Genomic DNA, 27,697 nt, shown 5'->3' on the forward strand with positions numbered 1-27,697 from the left:
GTGTTACTTAAGGAGGCATTAGCCCACTGCTCCACCAAGGCGTTTTGCTTCTCATCCAAGAAGCTTCTTCAGCTCTGACCTGATGGCAGGGAATGGAAAGATTTATACTCCTTGCAGACAGCTGGTCATTTGCATTCTTTTAGAGGGTCATTGAGGCCACTTTGAGGTTTGTCTGTGTCCTCAGGGTCACCTGAGTGGTACAAATGGGTGTGGAGCCTTCTTGGACCTGCTGAAAGGACCGTGTTTTAGACTGGAGATAGACTCTGTTGAGAGAGGGCTGTTCAGTTTTGACATAGATGGCCTCTTTGACCCCCCTTTCAAACCAGCGGTCCTCTCTGTCCAAAAGAGTAGACACGGAGAAGCTTCTTGGATGAGAAGCGAAACGTCTTCAAAGGAGAAAAACAAACAAACAAGGAAACTCCAGTTGCCTCTTGAAAAAGCGTCTTTGAGGTACAGATAGACCTCAACCTGCGTCCCCAGATGGGACGCAGAATTCCCATTGCCAAGAAAGGTGGTTGTTAAGTGAGTTGTGCCCCTTCTGACAACCTTTTTTCGCCACAGTTGTTAAACTGATCACCGCAGGCGTTTAGCGAACCATGGGGTCGTTAAGCAAATCGGGCTCCCCTCACCACTGACTTTGCCTGTCGGAAGCCCGTTAGAGAAGTTGCAGATGGCGATCACCTGGCCTCAGGATGCTGCAACTGTTGTAAATATACTTTTGCTTACGAAGCATCCCCCGGGGTGCCGTGACAGTCGTAAGTGCAAGGACCAGTCCTTCCGACGCGACCTAAAAACATATCTGTTTGAGCAATCCGGTCTGTTCTGACGGGTTCTGTTGTAATTATTATTTTAAGGTAACTATCTTCTGCATTTGGGCAAAATTAGGGTTTAATTTGTTTTCAATATCTGTATTTGTGCATTCTGATATTTATGTCACTGTTCACCGCCCTGTGTCCTTAGGGAGAAGGGCGGTATACAAATCAAATAAATAAATAAATAAAATGTCACTTTAAACAGGGGCCCTTAACCTTGGCAACTTTAAGACTTGTGGACTTCAACTCCCAGAATTCCTCAGCCAGCAAAGCTGGCTGAGGAATTCTGGGAGTTGAAGTCCACAAGTCTTAAAGTTGCCAAGGTTGGGGACCCCTGACTTAAAACAATGACGCTGTAACTTTGAATGGTTGCTAAACGAATGCTTGTAAGTCGAGGACTACCTGTATTGAGGGAAACATTTTTCCCCAAACCAGCATCATCCAGGCCATTTTCAAATCCTGCCTTTATTTTTCCAGGCCTTTTTCTTCCCCTGCACCACTTTTAGATGCATACTCTGTTCAGCTTTCAAAAAGGACAGAGAGACAAAACAGATAGACAGACAGCCCTATATCCCTTTATGTCATTTATTTCTAGTACTTTATTGTCTCAAACAATGGGGGGGAAAAAGAAGAAAATTACAACTAATCTTATAATATTTAAAATGCTTAAGTCTCAGTATGAATCATAAAACAACATTTAAGATTTAAATTATAGCTAACTACTCATAACATTATGCTCCATAACCATTAATACATCTCATAAAACTAACCCAAAACAACATAATCATCATCGATGTAACGCACATATGGGGACAGCCAAGCAACTTGCCTAATGTACTATAAAAAAGCAACAATATCTTGTCTTTATTATCTCCAAAAGTAACTGAAATCTGCTAGTTATTTTTTCGAAGGGTATAGAAAGAGGTGAAAAAGGGACATAATCCCCCAGCTGTTCTCAAATTTCAGCCAATTGCCAGTTTCAAGGAACAGCAGAGAGGGCAGAGAGGATGTTACTAACTTAACTATGGCATTGATTCACTTAACAACTGTGGCAAGAAAGGTCGCAAGATGGGGCAAAACCCACTTAATAACTTTCTTGCTTAGTGACAGAAATTTTGGCCTCAATTGTTGTAAAACGAATGAGTCAAATTCACTCAAGATAAGGTTTAATAATAGTTCTTTTATTCTTGTGTTATTCGGACAGAAAGCAAGACAGATGCTCAGTCATAGTTGACTAATATATAACAACAACAACAACAACAACAACAACAACAACAATAGTTGGAAGGGACCTTGGAGGTCATCTAGTCCAGACATGTCAAACACAAGGCCCGGGGGCCAGATCCGGCCCGCGAAGTGGTTTCATGCGGCCCGCGAAGCCATCCTGGAAACAGTGAGGGAACGGCCCCCACTGCCTTGGCCCTGGCCGAGAGACCCTCCTTCTGCCAGAGACCCTCAGATCTGTCCCACTCCTGCCCAGGCCCCCATAGGCACCCTTGATGCGAACAATGTAGAGCCGGCCACGCCCACCCAGCAGGCCATACGCACTCTAGCCACGCCCACCCAGTAGGCCACGCCCACCCAGGCCACACCCACCCGGCCCCCTGAGGGCAACCGCAATGCTGATGCGGCCCTCAATGAAACTGAGTTTGACACCCCTGATCTAGTCCAACATGTTACTTGTTATCTTATACAGTTTGTTACAATTGCTTAGTTACCCAACTAGGTTAAACAACATTACTTTTGCCAGACTAGGCTAAACAAAGAATCAATAAGCAACTGCCCAACAAGGCTACTCAAGTTTAGAGTTTAGAATAGAAGAGAGCTGAAAGGGACCTTGGAGGTCTTCTAGTCCAGCCCCCTGCTCAAGCAGAACCTATACCATCTCAGACAGATGAATGTCGAGTCTCTTCTTAAAAATCTCCAGTGATGGAGCTGTAATTATTGCTGCCCAACTAGGCTGCTCACTCACATGATCAATACTTACAAACGCTCAACAACAGGCTGTGTTAGAGTGGGTTGGGAATTAGACTTCAGGGCATCCCCTTCTCCCCATGGAGGTCTCACGCTTTCAAAGTCCATTGCATTTTATTTCTCCCTTTATATCCAACTTGTTTATTCCAAGTCTAAATTCATGACCCATCAGAAATGTTACAGATGATTCGTGTATGTCTTTTGTGTACTAGAGATTGCATTCTACATAGATATATAGCTGGACAGATTAGATAGATAGATAGATAGATAGATAGATAGATAGATAGATAGATAGATAGATAGATAGATAGATAGATAGATAGATAGATTAGATAGTTGATAGATAGATAGACAGAGAGAGGTTAAGGATGGATGGATGGATGGATGGATGGATGGATGGATGGATAGATAGATAGATAGATAGATAGATAGATAGATAGATAGATAGATAGATAGATAGATAAATTCATTACACAATTGTGGTAGTCAGTTGTGGGTTACCTGTATGTAATATATGCGTACAATAAATCCCTATCTGTTCCCTTGTACAGTGAAAGGCTAGTTTAAAGATCAGTGGGGAAAAAAAAACATTTGTGAGTTTTCTAGAAGGACATACCATTTATATCTGTACTTTTAATTATTAAAATATGCTTTTATCCCACTTTAGGTTCTTAGCTTGGTTCATTTTGTGACGTTTCCAGCAGCTTAATGACATTCCTTCTGTTTATTAGGGTTTCTCCCCCCCTTCTTCAGTGTTGCAGTGAAAGTTGTCTGGCTAATTCAAATAAATATAAAGTATAAATTTCAACCTAGTTCCCTTCTTTTTTTCTTCTTTGTTTCCTTCGAGATTTTAGGGTTTTTTTTAGCCTCGTTTTCTCCTTTTTTTTCAACCTCCTCTCTAACTGGCCCAGCTTGTTCTGTGCTGACATGTTTTTAACTTTCAGCCTCTGTTTCTTCCATTAATAGCTAAGAGAATTTTTTAAAAAGCTGCTTAGGGGTCTTTATCTTCTGCTGACCCCTTCAGTGTCTTGTGTGCTAATTTCTGTTAAAACGTCTTTTTCAGAGGTGGTGTTTTGGAACCTGAAGGGACAGTGGAAATCAAATTCCGAAAGAAAGACTTAGTAAAAACCATGAGGCGTGTGGATCCCATCTATATGGGGCTGGCAGAACGACTTGGTAAGTCTTAGTGGGTTGCTTGTGTCAGCTACACCTCGGCCTACAACATTTCGTCTAGTAACCATTCGGTGGCACTGAAAAAAGTGACTTACAACCATTTTTTACACTTAACAACCGTTGCAGCATCCCCATGGTCACGTGATCATTTCATTTATTATATTTGTATGCCGCCCTTCTCCCGAAGGACTCAGGGCGGTGAACAGGGCACATATAAAAATACAGAATACAAAAATTAAAAAGAATTAAATAAGGGCCCGAGCTAAAACAGTAGAATAATATAAAAATCCACAATAAAAACCCCAGCACGTCCCCCATCAGGCCAGGCCGGCTTGTTCAAATAGGTAGGCCTTCAGACCCCGTCGGAAGGAGCGAAGGTCCGGTGCCATCCGCAGCTCAACCGGCAGCTGATTCCATAAAGCCGGGGCGCCCACAGAGAAGGCCCTCCCCCTGGGGGCCACCAGCCGACATTCTCTGACCGGTGGCACCCTGAGGAGGCCCTCTCTGTGGGAACGCACAGGGCGGAGGGAAGTCGACGCCGGCAGCAGGTGATCCCCGAGGTACTCCGGATCAAAATTCATCCATCTTGGCAACTGGATGATGGCAAATAAATTTGACATTGAATAAAAAAAGGTGATGTAAATTGGCAAATTTTCATTAAATACTAAAGAACAGGGATATGCAACAAATGCAACTGTATACATGTATATGTGCCTTTGATCATTTATATACTGTTTTTTTCTCCTTATAAATCAAACTTAGGGTACCTAAGAAATAAAGCCATGTTTTACCACTAAGTTTGAACAGATAAATAGACACACACACACACACACAGAGATCAAGAATGAGTGGGCTTGAGAAGGGGGATGAAATGGAAATAGTACATACAATCACTGGATGTATTTATTGATTTTAAAGGATGTCACTGATCAGTCAGGCAGAAGATTGTTAACACAGTGAAATTATTTTTAATGAAAGGACATAAAAAAACTGCAGATGATAAATGGCAGTTTCGAAGGGTCATTCCCCTGTGTATGAAAGAGAAGGGGTACCCCTTGGATTTCAGCATCTGTCATCTATAAAAGTATGACTCAGAGATATTTCCTGTGTGATCACCTATTATGAAATTGGTCCTGTTCTCCTAACAGAACCACCAAGATGAATTCTTGGAAGACATCCATGGATGTAACCTCCCCAGGCAGGTCCTTTGGATCTGTAAGATCCATGGCTGTTTCCTGATCTGCTCTCCAGGTGATCCACCCAAAGCGGGTGCTGCTACACTCACATTCTCTCCAGTGCCAGCGTGTGCTGTCCCACATACACACACAGTGGTTTAGGGGGTTTATTAATATTCCTCTGCAACTCCCTTCACCAAACCCCCCAAACTGTCCCAATTAAGTCCAGCCATAAGCAGACCAATGCTAGTCCACAGAGCAGTGGCCAAGGCATCCACAAGGCACATGAAAGTTTCCCAGTCAGAATAAACCCACCAAGCAAAATTAAATCCCCAATACAAGAGGATTCACGAGGCAAGAAAAATCCAGAGTTCACAAGGCACAATCCAAGACAGAGCATGGTGTCAATCGAAAGCAAGGCCAAAAGTCACAATGACCAGAAAACACACAGCTGGGAAATGAACACATTATTTCTAGCATCACTTCCCACTTTCTGCTGTGCTAAATAGCCAGCTTCCGGTGCAGCCCATCAAGAAGGGCAAGGCTTTCTCCTCGTGAGTAATCTGGCTGGCCTTCTCTGCTCCTGCCTTTTCTCTGCCCTACGTGTTCTCGGATCATGGGCAGCAGGCAGTTCCTTTTCCTCATCACTGACCAGTTGCAGCTGCATGCTTCCCCACCCGAAGTCTCAGGGCTGACCTGCTGCAGCTGTGTTTGGGCCATTAACCAACTTCCCTCCAGATGTGCCCGGAACTGGTTCATCATCTTCTGAGCTGACATCTGGAGAGATAAATGGGGAAGCCTCGGGGGAAGTCATCACACAGTGGGAAGGAATACAATCCACATACATTATTTTTTTAAAGAAAATTTATATGGCTGCCCAACTCACTCTCGGTGACTCCCGGCGGCTTACAATGATAAAAACCCAATATAAAAACAATAAAAAGCAATCCCCCCCATACTCCCCTAGCAAAAACAATCAAATAAGCCACTTAATGGACTCCATCCTACTTGGAGGTCCCAGGCCTGTTGGAAAAACCGGGCCTTCAGGGTCTTGTGAAAGAGTCAAAGTGGGGGTCAATCTTTTCTTCACAGGGATGATGTCCCACAGGAAGGGAACCACCATGGAGAAGGCCCTTCTTGGTATTACTAGATGAGCCTCCATAGGATAGGATAGGATAGGATAGGATAGGATAGGATAGGATAGGATAGGATAGGATAGGATAGGATAGGATAGACTAGAATACAATACAATACAATACAATACAATACAATACAATACAATACAATACAATACAATACAATACAATACAATACAATACAATACAATACAATACAATACAATACAATACAATACAATACAATACAATACAATACAATACAATACAATAGAGCTGGAAGGGACCTTGGAGGCCTTCTAGTCCAGCCCCCCGCTTAAGCAGGAGAACCTACTGTATAGCATCTCAGACAAGTGACTGTCTACCCTCTTCTTAAAAATCTCCAGTGATGGGGCGCCCACAACTTCTGGAGGCAAGCTGTTCCACTGGTTCATTGTCCTCACTGTCAGGAAGTTTCTCCTTAATTCCAGGTTGCTTCTCTCTTTGGTCAGTTTCCAACCATTGTTTCTTGTCCTGCCCTCTGGTGCTTTGGTGAATAACGTGACCCCCTCTGCCTTGTGTCAGCCCCTCAGATACTGGAAGACTGCTATCGTGTCTCCCCTATTTTTTCTTTTCTTTAGACTACTAGCCAGACCCAAGTCCTGCAGCCATTCTTCGTATGTTTTAGTCTCCAGGCCTTTGATCATCTTAGTTGCCCTTCTCTGAATTTTTTTTCCAACTTCTCAACATCTGTTTTGTGATATGGTAACCAAAATTGGCTGCAGTATTCTAGGTGTGGTCTTACTAGAGTTTTATAAAGAAGACCCATAGCATTCCCTGCCTCCCCACTCTAGTGGGTTGGGTTGATGTAACCGGGAAAAGATGGTCCTTCAAATAACCTGGCCCCAAGCTATGTAGATCTTTGAAGGTGGCAACCAAAACCTTGAATTGGACCAGTAAGCAATTTGGCAACTAATGTAGTTCCCACAAAGTAGGTGGAAAATATGCGCATCTTGGCCTGTGCAAAGCCATGCAGGCTGCCACATTTTGAAGCAATGGAAGCTTCCGGATACTTTTCAAGGGCAGCCCCACGTAGAGTGGTGACGTGCTGTGTAAAGATAAGAGAAAGCTTTCTCTGCTGCCAGCTGAGTTGTACAAAGACCCCAAAGATTAGCAAGTGGCCTCTCTCCTTTTTGACCTCCACAGTATTCATATTGGAACTTGTAAGATTAATTAACTAGACTTTTTAAAAACACAGTTCTTTAAGCTGCAGGGAACCGTCTTGAGTGCTATTATTATAATCTATGCAACAATATGAAGTCACAGCTGCCGGTTCTTGTTGGCTTTCATGCGCATCAAATGTTGGCCTTCATGCGCATCAAATTCTTCCCAAGAACCTAGGATGCTGTACAGGTAGTCCTCGACTTACAACTGTTTGTTTAGTGTCCATTCGAAGTTACAGTGGCACTGAAGGAAGTGACTTATGATCGTTTTTCACACTTACGACCGTTGCAAGCATCCCCATGGTCACATGATCAAAATTTGGACGTTGGCAACTGGCATGGTTGCAGTCTCCTGGAGTCACTTTTTGCAACCTTCTGAGAAGCCAAGTTAAGGGAGAAGTCAGATTCACTTAACAACCATGTTACTAACTTAACAACTTCAGTGATGGACTTAAGAACTGTCTTAGCAACAGAAATTTTGGGCTCAACCGTGATCGTAATTTGAGGACTACCTGTAATGTATCAGCATATTTGTGCAGATCCAAGCAGTGTGGTTTTTTGTAAGTGGCAGGTGGAAATTTTGTGGATGTGCAGATTTTTCTAAGTGCTGTCCAGAATTTTTCAGTATGGTACCCAGCATGCTGATCACCTCTGGGATCACCACAGATTATTTATGCCATAATCTTTCAGCTTGGATTTTCAGATCTTGATATTTTGAGATCTTCTCCCATTCTTTGTGTTCTATTCTACTATCTCCTGGTACTTCCACCTCAATTACCCACATTTTGACTCAGCCTTCCATCCTTCCGAGGTAGGTAAAATGAGGACCCAGATTGTTGGGGGCAATAAGCTGACTTTGTAATAATGCCGCTTGGGGGGGGGGGCGAAAGCCCTAATAATAAGCAGGCATATACATAGAATGAAGGCTATTGCTAAGCACATTTAATTTGTGCTTAGATTGTAAGCCGCCCTGAGTCTTCGGAGAAGGGCGGGATATAAATGGGATTAAAATAAAAAATAAAAATAAAAATTTTTCTTCTTTTCAACCACAGTTAAATCTGGTGTGTTACATGCCAAGACTTTATCAATGTGAAGGGACTTAGTACACTTGTGACTATGTAATGATTCTAGGCTGATCCCTCTTTTAACTCCTCCCCCTGACTTCGCCAATCCTTTTTCTACAGTCAGTTTTTATTCAAAAACCCCACGATATTTTAAACCAGCTCATTTTCTGCTATTTTTTTTCAAGAAGTTGCGTCACCATTCAGGGAAAAGGATCCCATTTGCTTTTCTGTTCCGCAGCTACAGTGAGCGGTGGGGAACGCTATTCCTTTCTGTTACTCAGTATTTCTCAATATTCGCGGTGTTAAGATGTCTGGACTTCAACTCCCAGAATTCCCCAGCCAACAAGCAAACCGGGAGTTGAAGTCCAGACATCTTAACACCGCGAATATTGAGAAATACTGAGTTATAGAAAAAAATAGCGTTCCCCACCGCTCACTCTGGCTGCAGAACAGAAAAGCAAATGGGATCCAGGATTCCACGCAATCTCAGAGAAAGAACATGATTTCTCAAAAAAAAAAAAAAACATTCAAAAAAACCCCCGCTTCTTCTCAAAAGAGAATATTTCCTGTTCTTTTTCCCCCCCCCTTCCCTGTCCTTTTCTGATCCAGCTGCTGATCTGCGATCCTCTTTAATCCCCTTTCCTGCCTCATTCCTTGCTACAAATGGGACAATTCCCAGCTTAAAAGACCCACGGCTGCCGAAACAAAAACCTGGCTGAGGTTTCGGATCATGGCATGAGAGTGCATTTTCATTTCCACAAACTCCAGCTTTGCCACCCAAGCAGGTGATGAATCCTACGCCAGCCCTAATTAAAACAGCCATGTCCCCCGAAGGCGAACCCTTTTACTCCCCCCCCCTCCACGGAGACCGAGTGCTTTAAAAGCTTCCGAGGCTAATAAATATCTTTGCTGAGATGGATCATAATTGCGCCCCTCTGTTGGACAATCGGTGGCATCGGCTTGCCACCGCAACCCACCCCACCCTCTGCAATCGGCAGGAAGAATCAAGTTCAGAGGATGTTGTAGATTGCATAATTTCTCTCTCTCTCTCTCTCTCTCTCTCTCTCTCTCTCTCTCTCTCTCTCTCTCTCTCTCTCTCTCCTTTTGTTGCATGTGCGTGTGTTCCCCCCCCCTTTCTGGCCAATTTAAAATTTGTCAAAGCCGGTCGTCTTCTGGATCACTGCCCTTTGATATTTTGTGCACTCCATTTGGCACAAACAAGCCGCAGGGCTGCGGTTCATGCTGACTCCAGCAGAAGTGAAGAGTGCTCCATTTATCTCGGCTTGCCTGCTGCATAACTTGTTCATTAGCTGGGGGTTCACTGCCTCTGTTAACCCCTGGGTGGCTGCTATCATTCCCACCAAACCGCGGTCTTCGTGGCGGGAGAAAGCGCCAGGTCCCCCTAGCTGCTGGTGGAAGGTGGAAGGTTAGGGGTGTGTGTAGGGGGAGCGCGGAGGCAGCCTGTTTCAGAGCAGGCTTGCGTTTGTTTCCATTCAAAACTCCCGTTCTCCAGTCGGCCCTGGTGCAGGCAGGTTGGGGAAATAGTGAATAATGTGACACTGAGCTGCTAATTATCCATTTTCCGAGGGCCCTAAACTGAAATCTTCATTGGTTTTGTGTTTATTACAATGTCACTCAGTCTTGCCATGTGTGGCGCCTCGGCATAAGCAGGAAAGGGGCACCGCCGGCTGGAGGAGAGCACCGTGGCTGTAGGGAGAGTAAATCTTTCAAAAGCTGCTCTGCCTTTGCTCTGCCTTTAAGGAACGGCAGGAGTTTTGCTTTGCTCAGTTTGTTGGCAGAAGTGAGTTAACCAGAAGCAGGTAAGGAAGAGAGAGAGAAAAAAAAATGGAGCTAACCTTGAAAAACACACTTGCAAGTGTGGTTTTGATTTAGTACAATCCAGTGGAACTGTTTGCTACTGGGTACCATATTATCCACCATATATGGATTAAAGGGTAGAACTTAACCGTTTCCAAAATATTGTTGTTGTTGTTAGTTGCGAAGTCGTGTCCGACCCATCGCGACCCCATGGACAATGTTCCTCCAGGCCTTCCTGTCCTCTACTATCTTCTGGAGTCCAATAAAAATAAAATAAATTTAAGCTCACGCCTACTGCTTCAGGGACTCCATCCAGCCACCTCATTCTCTGTCGTCCCTACTGTATTACTATCCAAAGTAACAAACCATTAGTAGTTATCCAGTCGAATGCCAGGCACAAGAAATCAGGAACTAGGGTTGTTCAAATGAGTAGAAGTTCATTCCATGCTATCGCTGAACAAGAATCTGAACTACTAACGGTCAAAGCAAATTGATGGTTGATAAGAATCAATGGAATTCAAGGTGGGCGGGACTTAGACCTCTCGTGGGTGCAAAGGGACTCCAAACTGTTGACACGCTTGACTCCTCCCTCAGGCTCAGCCTGGCCATGTCTGTACATCTGGGGAAAAGGTTGTGATGTCTGTTAGCCCAGGGGTCTCCAAGCCCTGGTCCGTGGACCAGTACCAGGCCACGGCATGCCAGCAACCGGTCCGCACAAACAAGCAAAGCCCCATCTGTGGGATGCAGGCAGCACACAAAACCATACAGCCTCCGGTCCGTGGAAAAATCTCTCTCACGAAACCGGTCCCTGGTGCCCAAAAGGTTGGGGACCTCTGTGTTAGCCAGCATAGGATGCTGAGTTACTGGAATTTTTTGTGACTCGTGGGCCAACAGCTTTTGACATTGACTTAGCAATAGTAATAGTACTTAGACTTATATACCGCTCCATAGGGCTTTACAGCCCTCCCTAAGCAATTTACAAGCTTAGCATATTGCCCTTCAACAATCTGGATCCTCATTTTACCGACCTCGGAAGGATGGAAGGCTGAGTCAACCTTGAGCTGGTCAGGATCGAACTCTTAGCTGTGGGCAGAGTTTGCCTGCAATGCTGCATTCTAACCACTGTGCCACCCTGGATTTATTGGACAGCTGAAGTGCCTACAACAGCAGTGAGGATCATGGATCTGAGCTTGGTTGTTTTCCTGCAGACATTTCATTTACCCAACTAGGTAACATCGTGAGTTCTAGTGGTTCAAATCCCACTCCTTCCTACAGAGTTTCCAACCTTGGCAACTTTACGACTTGTGCACTTCAACTCCCAGAATTCCTCATGCTGTCTAAAGAATTCTGGGAGTTCAAGTCCACAAGTCTTAAAGTTGCCAAGCTTGGAGACCCCTGCCTTACTAGCACTGATGATGTTACCTAGTTGGGATAACGAAATGTCCGCAAGATAACAACCAAGCTCAGAGAGTACCGAGGGCCCTATTTCAACCCTGAGCTACAAATATTCTCCTTTATTGATAGGTTTTCATTTCACGTTTAGTTCTCAGGATTGGGAATAATGTAGCATCTTAACTGTGGTCAGCTTCAACAAGCCAGCTTTAAAAATAAGTCGTGACTTGTATATTCTTCCTCCTAAGCCTCGTGGGTAGCATTCCAGCCTGTGCGTGCTGTCTTCCCAAGAGCAGTTGCCATTAAAATGTACGAAATGGGTCTCCACAACAAGCCATGATGATGACCAACTGCTGATGCTTGCCTTGCAGTGCCATCCCATAATTGGTGCAATTGATCTATTTAGGTTAGTTGCACCGTTTTGTGATGGGCATGTCATTTTGCCCTGCAGATGCCCTTGACTGGGTAGCCAGGAAGAACGCTGTTTTTACACTACTCATAGTATAATCGTATTTTAGTATCTTAGATTTCTTCACCTAAAGAGGTCAAAGTAATCTTAGTTCGTACTGCATGGGTTCCTGTGTCTTCATTAGCAGGCAAGTAAGGGGAACAGTTGGCAGAGAGGCCAAAGGGAAGGAACCTGTTTTCTTGGCTTTTTTATTTGTTCATTAAAAGAGATGAAGAGGAAGGCATTATTCTCCTGAACATCTTCTGAAGATGTTCCAAATTTGCTTGTCTTCTAGAAGACCAGAATCACCTGTCCTGCAAGTAGGCTAACCAGCTCCCGGGAGGCAAAAATTGCAGTGGCTAGATGCCAAAGACAGGTAGTCCTTGACTTACGGCCACAATTGAGCCCCATTTTTTTTATTGCCGAGCGAGACAATTGTTAAGGGAATTTTGCCCGATTCTGCAACCTCTCTCGCCAAAGTTGTGAAGTGAATCACTGCAGTTATTCAGGCAGTAACGCAGTTGTGAGGTGAATCTGGCCTCCCCATTGAGTTTGCTTGTTAGAAGGTCATAAAAGGCGACAGGACACTGTAAACCGTCACAAAGACGAGCCAGTGCCAAGCATCCGAATTTTGACTGTGGGGATGCTGCAGCGGTCATAAGTGTGAAAAATGGACATAAGTCACTTTTGTCAGTGCCACAGTCACTAAACGAAATCAGGTGCAGTCCCGTGATGCCTCATTTAATAATGACCATACTGCTTAATGGAATTTTCTGGTCCTTCTTATAGTCGGAAATTGAGGACCACCTGTATCCTTAAGGATTAAGAGATTCATGGGGAGTGGAGAAGGAGCCTCTTAATAGGGATTTGGATGAGATAACGGCTTTTTTTAAAGAGAGAGAGAGAGAGAGAGAGATCCACAGAGGGATTAAATGGGTTGTTGTTGTTGTTAGTTGCGAAGTTGTGTCCGACCCATTGCGACCCCATGGACAACGTTCCTCCAGGCCTTCCTGTCCGCTACCATCTTCTAGAGTCCATTTAGGCTCACGCCTACTGCTTCAGTGACTCCATCCAGCCACCTCATTCTTTGTCGTCCCCTTCTTCTCTTGCCCTCAACCTTTCCCAGCATGAGGCTCTTCTCCAGTGAGTCCTTCCTTCTCATTAGGTGGCCAAAGTATTTGACTTTCAACTTCAGGATCTGGCCTTCTAAAGAGCAGTCAGGGTTGATCTCCTCTAGGACTGACCAGTTTGATCGCCTTGCAGTCCAAGAGACTCGCAGGAGTCTTCTCCAGCACCACAGTTCAAAGGCCTCTGGTGCTCGGCCTTGCTTATGGTCCAACTTTCACAGCCATACATTGCAACTGGCCTTGACTATACGCACTTTTGTTGGCAGGGTGATGCCTCTGGTTTTTGTCTAGATTTGCCATGGCTTTCCTCCCCAGGAGCAAGCGTTTTTTAATTTCTTGGCTGCAGTCCCTGTCTGCGGTGATCTTGGAGCCCAGGAAAATAAAATCTGTCACTACCTCCATTTCTTCCCCATCTATTTGCCAGGAATTGAGAGGGCCGGATCCCATGATCTTGGTTTCAAGTCCACTTTTCCACTCTCCTTCTTCACCCGCATCAAAAGGCTCTTTAGTTCCTCTTCACTTTCTGCCATTAGAGTGGTATCATCTGCATATCTTAGGTTTCTGCATGAAGGATGATTTCCTGGACTGGACGCTAACCCATGCCAGTTTCTATGTTAGGGAAAATAGGAAATGTTTAAAACAGGGGGCCCCATCCTTTCTGGGTTGGTGGCCTGGGGTGGAGGTGCCTTTACGCGTGCAAGCACGCGCACGCGCACGCACACGAATGGGGCCACACACACACGAACAGGGCCGTGATTGCACACGCAATGCAAACGGGATTACGAGCACCCATGCGATGCTCAGGCGACACGATGCTCGCGCGAGTGGGGATGATGCCGCAATGCTAGCGCGAGTGGGGGGTGCGCTCGTGGCGATGCTAGCACCCGCCCGATGCTCATGGTAGTGCTAGCGCCCACATGACAGTAGTGGGCCGCAGACCACAGGTTGGTGACCCCTGGTTTAAGAGACACACCAAAGACCACACCCCAAAACACAAAACATTCCAACCCAACTTGTACCCTAGGCCAACTGTGTTGTGTTTACATCAGGGCTCTTCAAACCTGGCCCTTTTATGACTTGTGGACTTCATCTCCCAGAATTCCTCAGCCAGGCACGCGTGCCTGGCTGAGGAATTCTGGGAGTTGAAGTCCACAAGTCATAAAAGGGCCAAGTTTGAAGACCCCTGGTTTACATCTTGCAAATATAAGGCAGATCTGTATAAATCTACTTCTGCTAACCAAAGAAATAGGAAGGAGCCTCTCAAGGGCTTTGAAACATCTTTACATCTTCAGCCTTTGGAGATGTCACCAACCTTTGCTCAAAAAACATTCGTGAAACGAAGGCTAAAAACTTGATTTTCTTGGCAGGCAGTTTTTCCCGTGCAACCATTTCAATTTCAGGGCTTCTGTGGTGCAGTCACGGAGAGAAAGAGCGAGCGAGCCTGCCTGCCTGCTTGCCGGTCTTGAACAAAGAAGGATAACTTTTCCCAACAGATTTTCTTTCCCTTGGCCTGATCCTGCCAAACTTCCAATATAATTTTGCTAAACAGCGACACGCACACCGCTGACTCTCAGACAGAAGCGGCCGATGTGCATTTTCCTATAATCTACAGAAGCTGCAAATATTTCTCTGTGCTTTAATATTTCAAAAAATTGAATTTCTGTGCAATATTTAAGGGTTTCTCCCCCCCCCTTCCTGGTCTCTGCCCCTTGACAAATACAGGCATTCCCCATTCTGTCTATTCTAAAGCGCTAGGCTGAACAATCAGACTGCAAAAGAAAAACCCTTTGCCCCGGGTCTTTAATTGTACGCGGGGCTTATGAAATTGATTTGAGAGCTTAGCTTTTTTACAATGCCCAGTGAATACAAAACATTTCTGACAATCAATCAATGAGGGAATAATCACCCCTTATTCGCCTCTCTCTTCCTCCTCCCTTCCCCATTGTTACCTTTCTCCCCCCCCCACCTTTCTTGGGAAGGATAAGGTTCAAATGCCAGAAAATCTTTGTGAGATACCACTTTTAAATTAAGCAGAAAATGGTCATTGACAGACTTGTTAATCTCACCTGGATCGTATTGGGGACCTGTAGTGTGAGGGTAGCAGGCAGACTTCAATACAGGAATGGCCGTTTCCTGAACCACATCTACTGTCTTGCTTTATTAAAAAAGAGGGTTGTTTTTTTTTCTTAATTTCTTGTTTCTTAAAACAAGAAATTGGCAGTCCTTGACTTACGTGGAAATAGGTAGTCCTTGACTTACGCCATATTGAATCTCACAATTATGCTCATAAGTCATGTGGTTGTAAGTCATGTGGTGACTCACTTTACAGACGTAAAATGGATCACCACATGATTGGATCCAATTTTACAACCTTTTTTTGTGTGTGGCATAGATGTGATCCGGTTGCCGCCAAATTGTGATCACGTGATTGTGAGGAGAAAGCAGCCATCAGAACGTCTAATCTAGGTTGTAAATATCTTTTTGTGGGGTCCGTCGTAGCTTAGAATGATCACCTGACAACCCGTCATAAGTGGAGGACTGGCTGTAAATAGTTTTTCCAGGCTGCAATTTCGTTGTGCCATGGTGTGAAAAAACAACTCTTATCTTCATGACCCCATGACAGTTTTGGTCACCACATTACAAAAAAGATGTTGAGACTTTGGGGGGGGGGGGGAAGTGCAAAGAAGAGCAGCTCAGATGATTAAAGGGCCTGGAGACTAAAACATATGAAGAACCGTTGCTGGATTTAGGTTTGGCTAGTCAGGAGAGAAGAAGGACTAAGGGGTGACATGATAGCAGTCTTCCAGTATTTGAGGGGCTGCCATAAAGAAGAGGGGATCAATTTATTTTTCCAAAGCACCAGAAGGCAGGACAAGAAACAATGGTTTGGAAAGTAATCAAGGAGAGAAGCAATTTGGAATTAAGGAGAAACTTCCTAACGGTGGGGACAATTAACCAGTGGTACAGAAGTTGCCTCCAGAAGTTGTAGGTGTTCTATCACTGGAGGTTTGTAAGAAGAGACTGGACAGCCACTTGTCTGAAATGGTGTTGGGTCTCCTGCTGGAGCAGGGGGCTGGACTAGAAGACCTCAAAGGTCCCTTCCAGCTCTGATTCTGATTCTGAACTCAAAAATTGTGATTCCTTTGACAAAGTTTTATTTGTGAATATGTCCCTGTATGCCCACATGCATTTGGATTGTCCACTGCTTCTTACACAATTGGACACAAGGACCTGTGTTCATTTGCTAGCAGTTTTTAAAAGTACAGCTTGCATTCAGGGAGGATACAAGAGGTACGAGCGGTCCTCACACTTATGACTGTCGCCGCAGCCTCACTGTCACATGATCAAAATTCGGGTGCTTGGCAACTGGCATGTGTTGACAATAGTTGCAGCATCCCAGGGTCATGTGATCGCCACTTGTGACCTTCCCAGCTGGCTTCTGACAAGCAAAGTTAACAAAGGAAGCCAGACTCTCTTATGATTCTGCATGATTCACTTAACAACTGCAGTGATTTATTTAACAACCATGGTACAAAAGGTCATGAAATCAGGTGAAGATCACTTAAAAATGCCTTGCTTAGCAACGGAGACTTCCCATTGTGGTTATAACTTGAGGACTACGTGCATGTCTGTTAGTAGCCATAAACCAGGGGTCTGGCTGAGGAATTCTGGGAGTTGAAGTACACAAGTCATAAAAGGGCCAAGTTTGAAGACTCCTGCCATAAACTTTACCAGACAAGTAGAATCATTATTTTGGAGGAAAAATTGCTTTGAATATAAGATACCAAGTACCAGCGTCAGAATTGTAAATGTAAATTGTACAAGTCACTTGTGGTGTTCAGAAGCCTCATACTGGCCATTGCAAGAAATAGGTTGCTGACCAGAAATAAAGATGCAGTGGTTTTTAAACCATATAGTAATAACAGCCACTCAGTATTGCCTCAAGATGAGTGGCATGTAAATTAGATAGATAGATAGATAGATAGATAGATAGATAGATAGATAGATAGATAGATAGATAGATAGATAGATGATAGACAGATGATAGATAGATAGATGATAGATAGATAGATAGATGATAGATAGATAGATAGATAGATAGATAGATAGATAGATAGATAGATAGATAGATAGATAGATAGATAGATAGATGATAGATAGATACATAGACAGGCAGGCAGGCAGGCAGGCAAATAGACAGTGATAGTGATAGCGATAGCGATAGCACTTAGACTTATATGCCACTTCACAGTGCTTTACAGCCCTCTCTAAGTGGTTTACAAGGTCAGCATCAACAATCTGGGTCCTCATTTTACCGACCTCAGAAGGACGGAAGGCTGAGTCAACCTTCAGCCGGTCAGGATCAAACTCCTGGCTGTGGGCAGAGTTTGCTTGCAATACTGCACTCTAACCACTGTGCCACCACAGCTCCTAGTTAGATAGTGATAGATGATAGATAGATAGATAGATAGATAGATAGATAGATAGATAGATAGATAGATAGATAGATAGATAGATAATAGATGATAAACAGATAGATGACAAATAGAGAGATATAGATAAATATAGATTGATGAGAGATGATAATGATAGATAGACAGACAAACAAACAGACAGACATAAAACGAAGGCAAATACGTGTCCCAGGATAATGTTGCAGGACCCAGTCTGGGTCGGTCACTGGGACCAGAGGTTTCGTCTTCCGAGCTTTGGGACTCCAATGTGCTGTGGCCCATTCTCTACCAGAATTCTGGTGAGAGAGAAGTTCCCTGAGGACGTCTCCAGCACGAGTCCAAAAGTTCAGAAGACTAAACCTTTGGTCCCAGTGACCGATCCAGATTGGATCCTGCAAGATAAATCCCAAAAAAATATATATCGATCCTTCAGAATGCTGCGCTGGGATGGGCCAAGAGATCCGTGAATTGACGGGGAGGGGCAGAGCTGTTTTCCTGTTTGTTAGAAATCTCGTTCCTCCACACCTGTGTGCCTCATTGCCTTTCTTTCTCAACAGCCTCCGCTCCTCTTTCCTCCCGGCCTGGGAGATTCAAACTTGTTTTAAAACCTAGAAACCCTCCTTCAACAGAGGCTCCCTAGAATCGCATAAATGCAGTCTGGTTATTTTCCATTCTCCCCTCGTGTGCTCTTTCTCTCTCTCTAGGGCACCTGCCTCGCGGAACAGAATGGCGCACACGCAGGGTGGAACGGCTTTTGAACGGGGTTGGCTGGAATTGTTCACACCTACACGGAACGTCCCAAATAAATAATGCATGTCTGAACTGTAGGAGAGCTGCTGAGCGGGGGTCTCCCCCCCCCACCCCGGTTTCCTGTCTCTGTGGCTCTTCCCTGCCTCTCTGCAAGTCCCTGACAAGCATCTTTACTTTGGGTTTCAGGCACCCCGGAGTTAAACCCAGCCGAGCGGAAGGATCTGGAGGCCAAGCTGAAGGAGCGGGAAGAATTCCTAATTCCCATTTACCACCAGGTAGCGGTGCAGTTTGCTGACTTGCACGACACGCCCGGCCGAATGCAGGAGAAGGGTGTCATTACCGTAAGTGTCGGGATTTTTCCCCCCCCCTTACTAATGCTGTCAGAAGCGCTTTTGCAGACAGGGCTGGAGCAGCTGCTAAGAAAGTGCTCCCAACCCAGGGTTTTGAGGCGGGAGTGGGTGGGGGGAAATGGGGGTGGCAGAGGTAGTAAGGTCTCAGCTAGCCTGGGTTATGCTGACAGCGTGGGGTGAATATTAAAAGTTTGTAAAAGCCAAGGGAGGATGCTACATGTGGGGAAATTGCAGCTTTTTAAAAATATTGTTAAGCTCCCGAAGGACATTTTCAGTAAAGGAAGATACGTGCCTAGAGGCCAGGGTGTCTTTTAAGGATTTCGTTTGTTTTGATATAATTTCATTACATTTTACTTAAAAAGGAAATGCAGACTAATATAAAGAAGAGCAACAAAGATGATTAGAGGTCTGGAGGCTAAAACATACGAGCAACGGTTGCTGGAATTGGGTATGTCCAGTTTCATGGAGAGAAGGGCGAGGGGGTGACATGATAGCAGTGTTCCAGTATCTCAGGGGCTGCCCCAAAGAAGAGGGAGTCAAGCTATTCTCCAGAGCACCTGAAGGCAGGACAAGAAGCAATGGATGGAAACTAACCAAGGAAAGAAGCAACCTGGAACTAAGAAGAAATTTCCTGACAGAACAATTAACCAGTGGAACAACCTGCCTCCAGAAGCTGTGAATGCTCCAACACTGGAAGTTTTTAAGAAGAGACTGGACAGCCATTTGTCTGAAATGGTATAGGGTTTCCTGCCCGAGCAGGGGGATTGAACTGACCTCCAAGGTCCCTTCCAACTTCATTATTATTATTTTTAAAGTGAGAAAAAAAAGGAGAAAGAGAGAGCTAAAAGTACAAGAAAGAAAATAAAAGAGGGGGGAAAAACGTACAAAGAAGTAACTTCCAATCTATGGAACAGTTATAATTACAATTATAAATTTATCTCTTACCCCGTGGTTACAACATAACTCTCTTTCTATGATCTGTTCTGTCTAATCATCAAAACCGTAAATCACAAATTCATTTTTTTCTGTTTCATGAACTCTTTACCAAAAGCCAGCATTTACTTCCATAGTGGACGGGGGGGGGGGGTTGCTTAATGTCCGCTGAGTTCAGTTAACAACCGCAGAAAAAGGTTGTAAAATTGGCTTGATCACAGGAGTGACCCGCTTTACAACCGTCACAAATTTTAGCCGTAACAAGCAGGCTCCATTATGGTTGCAAATGAAGGACTACTTGTCTCTAAGGCTGCTGCCGACACAGAGACAGTTTTTTTCCCCTCATGCCATCGCTTTGCAGGACACCTAATTCCCACAGTATTTATGTCTAAGGATATTTACCCATGTAGTATACCAATCAGAAGTACAGGCAGGATTTCGAAGAGGCAGTGGAACTAGAGATCAAATTGCCAACATACGCTGGATCATGGAGAAAGCTAGGGAGTTCCAGAAAAACATCTGCTTCATTGACTATGCTAAAGCCTTTGATTGTGTGGATCATAACAAACTGTGGCAAGTTCTTAAAGAGATGGGAGTACCAGACCATCTTATTTGTCTCTTGAGAAACCTATATGCGGGTCAAGAAGCAACAGTGAGAACTGGACACGGAACCACTGATTGGTTCAAAATTGGGAAAGGAGTCCGGCAAGGCTGTATACTGTCGCCCTGCCTATTTAACTTATATGCAGAGCACATCATGAGAAAGGCAGGGCTAAATGAATCAAAAGTTGGAATTAAGATTGCCGGAAGAAACATCAACAACCTAAGATATGCAGATGATACCACTCTAATGGCAGAAAGTGAAGAAGAACTAAAGAGCCTCTTGTTGCGGGTGAAGAAGGAGAGTGCAAAAGTTGGGTTGAAACTTAACATTAAGAAAACCAAGATCATGGCATCTGGCCCTCTCAATTCCTGGCAAATAGATGGGGAAGAAATGGAGGTAGTGACAGATTTTGTTTTCCTGGGCTCCAAGATCACTGCAGATGGGGACTGTAGCCAAGAAATTAAAAGACGCTTGCTCCTGGGAAGGAAAGCCATGGCAAATCTAGACAGCACACTAAAAAGCAGAGACATCACCCTGTCAACAAAAGTGCGTATAGTCAAGGCTATGGTCTTCCCAGTTGCAATGTATGGCAGTGAAAGTTGGACCATAAGAAAGGCTGAGCGCCAAAGAATTGAGGCCTTTGAACTCTGGTGCTGGAGAAGACTCCTGCGAGTCCCTTGGACTGCAAGGCGATCAAACCGGTCAGTCCTAGAGGAGATCAATCCTGACTGCTCTTTAGAAGGCCAGATCTTGAAGCTAAAACTCAAATACTTTGGCCACCTAATGAGAAAGAAGGACTCACTGGAGAAGAGCCTAATGCTGGGAAAGATCGAGGGCAAGAGAAGAAGGGGACGACAGAGAATGAGGTGGCTGGATGGAGTCACTGAAGCAGTAGGCGTGAGCTTAAATGGACTCCAGAAGATGGTGGAAGACAGGAAGGCCTGGAGGAACGTTGTCCATAGGGTCGCGATGAGTCGGACACGACTTCGCAGCTAACAACAACAGTATACCAATATATATATATATATTAATCCTATTTATATCCCGCCCTTCTCCGAAGACTCAGGGCGGCTTACAATCTAAAGCACAAGTCAATGTGCTTAGCAATAGCCTTCATTCTATGTATATGCCTGCTTATTATTAGGGCTTTCGCCCCCCCCGCCCCCACAAGCGGCATTATTACAAAGTCAGCTTATTGCCCCCAACAATCTGGGTCCTCATTTTACCTACCTCGGAAGGATGGAAGGCTGAGTCAACCTTGAGCCTGGTGGGATGCGAACCTGCACTAATTGCAGGCAGCTGGTGTTACTTAAGGAGGCACCAGCCCACTGCTCCACCAAGGCTCTTTTAATATTACTATTCTTCTTCCTATTACCTTCTGTTATTGGTATCTATTCTTTATTGTTTATATGTACACTGGGAGCTTCTGCACCAGAGACAAATTCGTTGTGTGTTGGCCAATGAAGAAATATTCTATTCTATTCTATTCTATTCTATTCTATTCTATTCTATTCTATTCTATTCTATTCTATTCTATTCTATTCTATTAATTCTGTTCTATCATATTATAATCATATCATATTATTATCATATCATATCATATCATATCTTATCATATCATATCATATCGTATTATTCTTCTCCCTTTGTGGCATTGCCATTTATTTCTGGCTTCTGTTCCCAAGCTGTCTATAATTCCAAACATTTGATTTTTCCCGTGTCTTCTTTTCAGGTTTGGTCCTGCCTGCTTTTCTGGCTAAGGCAGGACTAGAACTCACCATCTCCTGATTTCTAGCCTTGTGCCTTCACCACTAGACCAAACAGGCTCTGTTTATAAACCAGATTCATTCTCCAGAGCTCTCAAAAGTTCCAATTTCTCAAAGCTTCCATGTGAAGACTGGACATCCATTTGCACGGAGTGGTCTGAGGACTCCTGCCTTGAGTTGGGGGTAGAACTATAGGACCTCAAAGGTCCCTTCCAACCACATGACTCTGTTCTCCTCCTAGAGCAAGCGTGGGCAACTATGACAACTTTACAACCTGTGGACTTCAATTCCCAGAATTCCTGAGCCAATATGGCTGACCTAGGAATTCTGGGAATTGAAACCCACAAGTTCTAAAGTTGCCGTAGTCCTGTCCTAGAGGGTCTCTTAAGAAGCCCCCCCTCCCAAAAAAAAAGAGTCCATACAAACCACTGTCATGTTCCTTTCCCACATCAACTTGGTGGAGCCTTGGTAGAGCAGTGGGCTAATGCCTCCTTAAGTAACACCAGCTGCCTGCAGTTATTGCAGGTTCGCATCCCACCAGGCTCAAGGTTGACTCAGCCTTCCATCCTTCCAAGGTAGGTAAAATGAGGACCCAGATTGTTGGGGGCAATAAGCTGACTTTGTAATAATGCCGTTTGGGGGGGAAGCCCTAATAAGCAGGCATATACATAGAATTGAAGGCTATTGCTAAGCACATTGACTTGTGCTTTAGATTGTAAGCCGCCCTGAGTCTTCGGAGAAGGGCAGGATATAAATGGGATTAATTTTTTTTAAAAAAACCCAAAACTTGAGATAAAATTGCTCATGGCCCAAACAGGGCTTACTAACGTGGTTACAAGGGAGTTAATCGCTCTCCTTCAGCTCTTTCCCCATCAAACCATTTTACATAAGGAGGAAGAAGGGGAGGAGACTGTCCCTCATCACACATACACGATTGCCCAAGCAACTTAAGAATTCTCATTTGACGGAAAAATGCAGCATGTAATAATTTTTGCTCCCCCCCCCAAAAAAAGGGGAAAAAAAGCAATTTGGCCTGTGTGTACCCAGATTTATTTATCGATCTCAAATATTTACATTGAGGCCTCTGGAGCCTGCAAGGTGGCTGGCGATAAGTGAAAATGAATACATGATAAACATCCCATTGTTTTGATGGGAGATTGGCTCTGTCTCGGAAAAAGGGACATCCATAATGTAGATTAGAGCAAATACTCATCATGTTGGAGAGATAACTTGGAACAAGCGGGGGCTTCGCACACCCCCACCCGCTCTTCGTGCTATAAAACATCCTCTGATCTTTGTTTTCCTTTGACTTAGTTAGTTGCGGAGGTGGCACCTCGTATCTTCACCTGCGAGATTTTTTGTTTTTCCAGCTCTATCGTGGGTTGGGTGGGACTTCTGGGCCTCAGGTTCTCCGCCATCATTGTGAACTTCCTCTCTCCGTGCTCTTCTTCCCACCCCTCTTTGCACCCAGGATGTGCTAGAATGGAGGACCTCCCGCTCGTTCTTCTACTGGAGAATACGTCGTCTTCTTCTGGAGAACTTGATCAAGAAAAAGATCCACGCTGCAAATCCTGAACTCACCGATGGACAGATTCAGGCAATGCTGAGACGCTGGTTTGTAGAAGTCGAAGGCACAGTTAAGGTACAGCGCAATGCTTGTTTGTTTCTTTCCTTTCTCTTCCTTCGGCCTTGATTGTGTGTGTTTGTTGGTTGGTTTGGTGTCACCCTCCTGGCTATAAAATGAAAGTGTTTTATAGATGGCATCTGGATCCCAAGAAGTTGTCTAACATGTATCCTAATTTACAGTCTAAATGTTGGAGATGTGGTAGTTTAGAAGCTACCTATTTTCACATGTGGTGGACTTGTAGAAATATAAAAGCTTTTTGGATCAAAATTTGGTGGAACATTCAAAAGATTTTTAAGAGAAAGATAAAGTTTTCTCCGCAATTGTTCTTACTGGGTATTGTGGTAGATTGTGATGTTAAAGAAACTAACTTGATGTTGAACATGATAACGGCAGCACGGTTACTGGTGGGACAATATTGGAAGAAGGATAGTTTGCCCACTATAGAAGAATGGGTGTTTAAAGTTTCGAACCTTGCAGAAATGTCTAAGATTTCTGCTTATTTGAAAGATCATTCACAGGAAAGATATATTTCAGTTTGGAGGAGATGGATTGATTATATTCAGAACAAATATGGGACTAAAAAGTTCCATTTAGCTTATGAGTAGATTTTAGTGGGATATTGTTATTGGTACTTTGCTTGTAGTTATGTTAAAGGGGAGTTAAAGCACATTATGAATTTGGTTAATTGTATATTATGCATAATTTTTATTTAGAATATGATTATTGTAACTATAATCCTGTATTTAGCTCTGGGAAGTGGGGGGGGAAGTGGGCGGGTTTGGGGTGGGAGGGATTTGGGGATATATTGTAAAATTTTGTTTTTTGTAAAACTCTTTAATAAAAAAAAATGAAAGGGGGGGGAAACCCTGCTGAAATCTTCAATTAACATGGGATCTAGGAAAATATGTGGATTTTTTTTTCCTTTGGAGGTATAATTGACATACAAGATAAAAAAACGATTTTAAAAATATAGGAAAACGTGATTTGATTGATTTCAACAGTCACGATGCAGCTAATTTATTCAGGTTCTGGAATTTGGGCTCTTCATGTGCATAATTTCATAGCAGAGGTTGGTTGAATATATTCTCTTCCATTTAGATGGAAGAAGAAGAGTTTGATTTTAACACCAAAGTGATTTTGGGTGTTAGAGGTGGCTAGGAAGAAAACTGCGTAATTATAAGCAGGCCTTGTGCAGAAGTGGCTAGGAAGAGAAATTTACAGGGAAAAATAATTAAGCTTACTGTAATATATCCTGAGCTGTCTAGAGAAGGCAGGAAGTAAGCCTCCGTGGAAAGATATTCATGTACTTAGTGAGGGAATCTGGTTCTGTTTGATTTGGTTTTGGTCCTTTATATAGACAAATCCAGCTATTTCCATATCCTGTGCCAAAAAACCCCCTAGTTTTAATGCAATCAAGTGAGACTATACTCTACTGACAGTTTCAGAGCACAGCGTTCTTATTTTCACCTGCAGATTTGTAGAGGTCTACTTAAAACTACAAATAGAGTAGAGTAGAGTAGAGTAGAGTAGAGTAGAGTAGAGTAGAGTAGAGTACAATAGAATAGAATAGAATAATAGAATAGAATAGAATAGAATAGAATAGAATAGAATAGAATAGAATAGAATAGAATAGAATAGAATAGAATAGAATAGAATAGAATAATGAAAAAATGGAATAGAATGGAATGGAATGGAATAGAATAGAATAATGAAAGAATAGAATAGAACAGAATAGAATAGAAGAATGGAAGAATGGAATGGAATAAAATAATGAAAGAATAGAATAGAATAAAATAATGAAAGAATAGAATAGAATAGAATAGAATAGAATAGAAAAAATAGAATAGAATAGAATAGAGTAATGAAAGAATTAGAATAGAATAGAATAGAATAGAATAGAATAGAATAGAATAGAATAGAATAGAAAAAATAGAATAGAATAGAGTAATGAAAGAATTAGAATAGAATAGAATAGAATAGAATAGAATAGAATAGAATAGAATAGAATAGAAAAAATAGAATAGAATAGAATAGAATAATGAAAGAATAGAATAGAATAGAATAATGAAATAATAGAATAGAATAGAATAGAATAATGAAAGAATAGAATAGAATAGAATAGAAAAAATAATAGAATAGAATAGAATAGAAAAAATAGAATAGAATAGAATAGAATAGAATAGAATAGAATAGAGTAGAATAGAATAGAATAATGAAAGAATGGAATGGAATGGAATGGAATGGAATGGAATGATGTAATGAAAGAATAGCCATACTGAGGGGAAAGGAAGAGGTTTCCATGCTGAGCCATGTTGGCTCAGGAATTCTGGGAGTTGAAGTCCATGAGTCATAAAAGAGCCAAGGTTGCCTACCGCTGTTCTAGAGAATTCTGGAAGTTGAAGTCCACAGGTCTCAAAGTTGCCAAGGGCGGCCACCCCTGCTTTAGAAAATTTTAGGACATGATTCAACTGGGTGTAAGGGATGAGCAAGAATACCCTCCACCTTTTTGTTACTCCACTATGATGTGGAGTGCATCTAGTTAGCTAATACATTACACCAATCAAGGAGAGTTATCTTAAGCCACAATTAATCTGCTCCCTGGCATATGTTGATAGGGAAGCATCATGCTGTTTCTTAATTAAAGGCAAACGGATTAAAAATGATTAATAAGGGTATTAAATATTCATCTAAACTAAAGCTTTGGGAATCTTGGGCAAATCCTTGCTTTACACAGGCCTATAAAGTGGCCGACATTTGGAGCCCAGGAGGGGTGGCCCGGCTGGGAGATGGGACAGCCAGCTGCTTCATTGATCACTTATAAAACACCTTGATTTGTGTGAAGAATTGAGCTTCTGCTGTGTCCAAGCGGTCGCCCAAACGTTGAAATAACACATGACCCGTTTGGCAGATTTTTATATATATATATATATATATAATTAGCTTTGACTGCTCTGGACCAGTCTTTCTCTTCACCTTGCTAAAATTTTATAAGAAAATACCTGGCAGGGCAAGGTGTCTGTTCCTTCAAACAAATTATCCCTTTTAGGGGCACTTTTAATTCTTTTCTAGAAAGAATCCCAAAGCAGACATATTGGAAAGCGATGGGAGTTGAAACCCAAGTCCTGCCACCTTTTAAACCTTATGTTTTACCACAATGATGCATTTTAATTTTTTTTAAAAGCATTAAGGCTTCCTTGCATCCTTGGGACCAAGAAAGCCGTGTTGTTGTTGTTAGTTGCGAAGTCGTGTCCGACCCATCGCGACCCTATGGACAATGTTCCTCCAGGCCTTCCTGTCCTCTACCATCTTCTGGAGTCCATTTAAGCTCACGCCTCCTGCTTCAGTGACTCCATCCAGCCACCTCATTCTTTGTCGTCCCCTTCTTCTCTTGCCCTCAATCTTTCCCAGCATTAGGCTCTTCTCCAGTGAGTCCTTCCTTCTCATTAGGTGGCCAAAGTATTAGAGTTTCAACTTCAGGATCTGGCCTTCTAAAGAGCAGTCTGGGTTGATCTCCTCTAGGACTGACCGGTTTGATCGCCTTGCAGTCCAAGGGACCCGCAGGAGTCTTCTCCAGCACCGTAGTTCAAAGGCCTCAATTCTCTGGCGCTCAGCCTTTTTTACGGTCCAAATTTTCACATCCATACATTGCAAAGAACGCCGTAGATCCCCCCCAAAATATAGCATTGTGAGAAATGGCGTGTCCTGTCAATTCATATTCAGCTATCCCATATTTATTTCTATTATTTATTATAGAAGATTAAAATGTTTCTATTTTAGTATTTCCAAAGGATCACATTTTTGTACTGCAAGAATTTCTGTAAAGGTCATCAGTGAACCATCAGCTCATTAAGTAACCAAATATAGTTAACATAAAATACTGTATGATCTATGTTATCTTTCAAATATTTAACAG

General features: G+C 43.3%; 1 protein-coding gene across 3 annotated transcripts in view; it reads left to right on the plus strand.

Moving 5' to 3' along the window:
• The window catches only part of ACACA (acetyl-CoA carboxylase alpha), a 284,404-nt gene that overhangs the window by 250,304 nt on the left and 6,403 nt on the right, over positions 1-27,697 (plus strand). For all 3 annotated transcript variants that reach the window (XM_083379642.1, XM_083379643.1, XM_083379644.1), the window contains 3 exons: positions 3,850-3,962; positions 18,691-18,845; positions 23,629-23,799. In XM_083379642.1, coding sequence (XP_083235768.1) covers positions 3,850-3,962; positions 18,691-18,845; positions 23,629-23,799 — 439 coding nt within the window. The remainder of the gene's footprint in view (positions 1-3,849; positions 3,963-18,690; positions 18,846-23,628; positions 23,800-27,697) is intronic.

The sequence above is a fragment of the Vipera ursinii genome, assembly GCF_947247035.1.
Source record: "Vipera ursinii genome assembly, chromosome: 1".
In the NCBI taxonomy this organism is placed as follows: Eukaryota; Metazoa; Chordata; class Lepidosauria; order Squamata; family Viperidae; genus Vipera; species Vipera ursinii.